This window comes from Neomonachus schauinslandi, chromosome 16 (genome assembly GCF_002201575.2).
Source record: "Neomonachus schauinslandi chromosome 16, ASM220157v2, whole genome shotgun sequence".
NCBI classification, from domain to species: domain Eukaryota; kingdom Metazoa; phylum Chordata; class Mammalia; order Carnivora; family Phocidae; genus Neomonachus; species Neomonachus schauinslandi.
This window is the reverse complement of record NC_058418.1, coordinates 2,406,286-2,411,634: the sequence shown is the minus strand read 5'-3', so window position 1 is coordinate 2,411,634 and position 5,349 is coordinate 2,406,286. Positions and strand designations below refer to the sequence as shown.

The following is a 5,349-nucleotide window of genomic DNA, read 5'->3' as shown; positions in this document are numbered from 1 at the left end:
CCCTCGCCCCAGAACCCGCGGGCCGCCCTCACAGGAGCCCTCGCCCCGGACCCCCGCGGGCCGTCCTCACAGGCGCCCTCGCCCTGGAGCCCCGCGGGCTGCCAGTCTGCGGTCCATCTTCTGGGGAAGCACAGAAAGGAACTCACAGTGTGTGAGCTTTGGGGGCTGGGTCTTTTGCTCAGCACGATGCCTTTGAGATTGACCCATGTGGTTGCGCGTGTTGGTAGTTGGTTCCTTTTTCACGCCAAGTAGAGCCCCGTGGTGTGGACACACCAGTTTCTCTGTCCCTCCCCCGTTGAAGGACCCAGAAGTGGTCTCCAGTGTTGGGTGATTTTTTTTTTTTTAAAGATTTTACTTATTCATGAGAGAGAGAGAGAAGCAGAGGGAGAAGCAGGCTCCCAAGGAGCAGGGAGCCCAACGCGGGACTCGATCCCAGGACCCCGGGCCCATGACCTGAGCTGAAGGCAGATGCTTAACCGTCGAGCCACCCAGGCGCCCAAGTGTTGGGTGATCTTGAATGCAGCTGCTTTAAAGACCTGGGTGTGCATTTCTGCGCGAACACAAGTTTTCATTTAGCCAGAGTGGATCGCCGGGAGTGCGAGTTCTGGCTTTCATGGCAGGCGTGTTTGATTTTAGAAGAAACCGCCCAACTGCTTCCCGAGGTGGCTGTGGCATTTGGCGTTGCCACGGGCAGCGTGTGAGCCTCCACGGTTCTAAGGGCTCTTCTTGGCTGCTCCGATTCCAGGGGGCCGAGAGAAACCACTACCTGGCCGAGTTGGCCTGGTGGAAATCATTACTTGTTGTGGTTCGTCTAGCAGTGACTAGAACATAGGCCCTCGAGCGCAGGGGCTTTGTCTGTCTTGTTCGCTGCTGTGTCCTGGCGCTTTGAGTAGTGCCTGGTACCTAGTAGGTGCTCAACAAGGGGCTTGCCAGGGAGCGGTGAGTAACCCCCAGGCCTCCTCTGTTGGATGCAGGCGGGCAGTGCGAAGTTTCCTGTCAGGTCTGGAGGGAGAGCCTGGTCTGTTCTGCAGGTTAGGGGAGATGGCGGAGGGGGGACCGAATTGGCCACGGTCAGTCACCTGCATCCGGTCCCAGGCACACAATAGCCAGGGGGCCGGGTGTCTGCCAGCCCAGGAAACCCAAAGGAAAGCGGGTGGGCGGTCAGGAGCTGGGAGGCTGGGAGAGCCCGGGCGGCAGTCAGCACAACAGGAAACGCCCGCCGGCCTGAGCCTCCGGGCGGTCAGCGCTCAGGGAATCCTGGGGCAGCAGAGGCAGCCAGCAGCACAGGAAGAGAGCACGGGGCAGCCAGCAGAGGTGAGAGCCAAAGCTGGTGGCACTGGCAGGGCCAGCGTGCAGGAAGGTGAGGGCAGCAGCGAGCCCGGGGAGGTGAAGGTGGGCGGCGTGGTCGTGGCTCAGGGTGGCCCGCAGGGCTTGCTCAGCTGATGAGGCTGAGTGGTCGGGCTAGACTCTGGCTAGACTCTGAATCTTCGGGAGAAAGACGTCCCGCCTCCTCACCGTGACCTGCGGACTGTGGTCCGGCCTCCTGCCTTCACTCCCCGCCCCCTCACCTGGTAGAGCTGGAATAAATACATGAACAAGTTCAGGGTGGGAAGTTCAGACTTGAACCCAGATGGGCAGTGCTGGCGGCCAGGCGGCTCCGTGTGCGGCGCCTGGGGGTTCCTCCGAGGACACCTTGCTTTGATACCACCTGCAAGTTCGGGGTTCCCAGGACCAGCCTGGGTTTGGTAATCCATGAAAAGGATTCAGGACCTGATGAGAGCTGGGGTGCTCACAGTTCCGATTTGTTTCAGTGAAGGGACGCAGAGCACAGTCCGCGAGGGGAGAGGCACCCGGGGCAGGTCCAGGAGCACGCCTCTCCTGGGGCGCGTGGGGACAGCACCAGGTCGTGCTGACCATGCTGAGGAGGGAGGCTCTCGAGCCCGGGAATGTGATGCGGGGCAGTCGTGGTGGGAGACGTCTGGCAGTTCCTGTGAGGGTTAAACACCTGCTACCCTGTGAGCCAGCACTTCACTGCTGGGTGTACGTGCACACGAAACTTGTCCCTGATGTGAGGTGAACGGCAGCAGGCCAGCAGTCTCCGTAATAGGCAGAAAATGGAAACGACCCGTGTGCCCACTGGAATAGATGCACAGAATGTGGTCCAGCCTCACAAGGGAACATTATTCAGCCACGCAAGGGACTGAAGCACTGACGCCTGCTAGAGTGACCATCAAAGGCATGGCGTGGAAAGGGGGAAGGAGCCAGTCCGAAGGGACTGTAGATTGCAAGATTCCACTAATGCAACACCCAGAACAGGCACACCCACAGACACAGAGAGAAGCCTGGGGTTCCCGGGGGTTGGGGCAGGGAAGGGGAGTAGCTGCTGCTGGGGTTGAGATTTAGTTTGCAGGTGATGAGAATACTCTAAAACTGGGGATGGTTGCACAACTCTGAATACGCTGAAAGCCACGGAATTGTATTTTCAGTGGGTGAATTCTGCAGTAGGTGAATGATGTCTCACGACAGCTGTTATTAGAAGGGTTGGCACCAGGGATACCACAGAAGGAAGGCAGGCCAGGCCCTGCCCTCCTGGAGCCCACAGTCTGTAGGAGGAGATGGGCAAGCAGAGGCATAAAAATGCAGTGTGACAGTTAAGGTGACTCTGTCAGGGAGGTCTACCGAACGTTTCAGAAACAAGTGACATCAACTCCACACAAACTTCAAACATTGAAGAAGGTACACTTCCCAACTCCTTCTGTGGGCAAAAGCAAAGATACTACGAGAAAGAAAACTGTAGGTCAGTATCCTTAATTTCTAAATAATTATGTTGCATGGGAGAACCGCCCCCCCCCAAAAAAACAAGAATACCTATTTACTCTGTGGTTCTACATAAAGTTTCTAGAATATGAAAACAGCTCTGTAGTGATGGGAAATGCATCAGCATTTGCTGATTCGTAATTTGGGGATTCAGAGAGATCACAAACATGCACAAGGAGACTTTTAGGGGCTGTTAGATATGTTTGCCATCTCGGCTGTGATGGTAGTTTCAAGAGTGTGTACATGTTCAAACTCACTGGATCGTATGCTTTAAATACATGCATTTATAATGTACATCCACTGTAACCTCAATAAAGCTGTTGAGTAGTGTGGCGTGATAGGTAGCAGGATAGGGGCTGTTCTTAAATCACACAGGGTCATAAACCTGTGTGTGGTGGCAGGGATGGGGGCTCAGTCAAGTCTTGAAGGACGTCGGAGGTAGTCAGGGAAAAGGGGATGGGAGAAGGAGCTCTAGGCAGAGGGAACAGAATATGCTGAAGCTTGGAGGTTTGAGAGAACCTGGCATGCGCAGGGCATCATTAACTTTCTACTATGGACTTCCAGGAAAGGACCTGGCCAGAGGTGGGGTTGGAGGAGGAGGTGGGGCCGTGGCCCATGGGCCACAGCAGAAGCAAGCAGCAGGTCGTCACCCGTAGCACCATAACAGCCTGAGCTGCACGAGTGGTGGTCAGGAATCAGTTTACAGTCTGCTAGAGCAAAAAGGTGACCATGCAAAATATTCCTCCTGCCACCACCAGACAACGTGGGCATTCACAAATTCCAAACAATGCACGTTTGAGAAAGGCTCTGGAAGCTCCCTGCAGAGTCTTCTTGCTAGTCGATAGAATTTTAGGCATCACTGACTTCCATCCTAACTGTTGCATTTGAAAGAAGTAAAGTACGAGAAGGGGGTTGGATGTGTGGAACTCAGGAGTCAGCTCTCTTTCATTGGCATTAGGATTCTGATCTGTTCCTTGGGGACAAGGGCTTAAGAAACAATGACAATAGCATAAAGACACCTAAAATAGTCTGAAACATTTTCAGTAACCTTCGGTGTTCTGGCTGGCACCATCCTGCTCACAAGTGGTCTACTGTTTGAGCTGGGAAAAGTTCCATTCCTTTATTTTTTTCCTGAGTTAAAGGTAGCTTATGTGTTTTTCTTGTGTATTTTGTCAAGGAGTTTGCACTTTATCCAGAGGGCAGTAATTACGAAGCTAAGATAGGATTTAAAGCAAGTGTATCAGTTGTCTGTTGTTACAGAACAAATCACCCCAAACTTAGAGGCTTGCAACAACAAACATTTGTTGTCTCACACAGTTTCCGTGGGTCAGAAATTTGGGGCAGATCTGACTCAGGGTCTCATGAGGAGGTCAACTGGGGGCTGGAGGGTCTGCTCCCCAGACGAGTCCCTCACATGGTGACCAGCAGGAGGCCTGGTAGCCGGCTTCCCCCGGAGCACGTGATAGGACTTGATGACTGCCTCAACGTAGTGGGTGTTGCCGGGGAGAAAAATTAGAGGCTATCGCTGTGGTTTCTCATTTCTGAGTGTGGGATCTCTCATTTCAGGGACCAGCAGTGAGGGCACCTAAGGATGTGACAGAAGGCTCCGGGGTGACCGTTGGAAAGGATGATGTTGGGATGATGCCCTTAGGTGAGTAGCTCACCCCCTCACCCACATGATGCTCCTCTCGCACCCTGAGGGGTCCCCCTTCTGCTCATCCTTCATTTGCTCAGTGAACATTCCTGGTGTCCCTGCCATGTGCCTGGCCCTGAGCTAGGCCCCAGGGCTGGAGATGGATCAGACGTGCCCCCACGGAGGGCACAGCGAGGTCAGACAGGATAGCTGGCACCCGGCCATGCATACCAGCTGCTGGTGTGTGCCAGGCACCATCCTGCCAGCTCTCCTGCAGCCTATGTTGCCACGTGGGAATGTGGCCCCAGTACATCAACAGTTTTTTCTCAAGAAAAGACAAAGTTTGGATTTTTATGAAACTGCCTGATTTTCAAATGTTTTTTACATTTTTAAACACACTGCTGTGTACCAAGCCAACACCACCGTTGGTTGACCCACTGGTACACTCAGCTGTCTGGAAGCCTGTGTCTAACAGAGTAGAAACCCAAGGTCCAGAGAGCTCAAGCAGCTTGCCTGAGGCCACACAGCAAGTCAAGGCCGGAGCCAGGGTGGGGACGGTGGCTTCTGCCCCTGATAGCAGGTGTCTCTGCACCCAGGAGAGGCCAGGACACCAAGGCTTGGGACCTGGTGGCTGGCATGGAGGGAATGTGTGGGTGGGGGCAGGGGGTTCACACTTTTTTTGTTGCACTGGGATTGTTTTTGTAAATTGAATCATGAGCCGGAGCTTATCTCTCTGGAACTTCATAGAGCAGTTTAAAAACCTGGAGAAAGGAAATGTGAGGTTCTTTGCCCACCTGACTTACCCACCCAATCATTTGTCTACCCAAAACCCACTCAGACGTCACCCACCCCCTTCACACATCGTGCAGTCAACCCACCTACTGTTCACCCATCAGCCC

The 5,349-nt window shown here is 54.1% G+C and overlaps 1 protein-coding gene across 4 annotated transcripts in view; it reads right to left on the bottom strand.

Moving 5' to 3' along the window:
* The window catches only part of LOC110573734 (zinc finger protein 787), a 182,790-nt gene that overhangs the window by 44,795 nt on the left and 132,646 nt on the right, over positions 1-5,349 (bottom strand). Inside the window, exon 3 of one of the 4 annotated variants that reach the window (XM_044911294.1) lies at positions 4,494-4,499. The exons of the other annotated variants lie outside the window; for them this stretch is intronic. Within the exon in view, the coding sequence (XP_044767229.1) occupies positions 4,494-4,499 (6 nt within the window). The remainder of the gene's footprint in view (positions 1-4,493; positions 4,500-5,349) is intronic. 4 annotated transcript variants of the gene reach the window in all.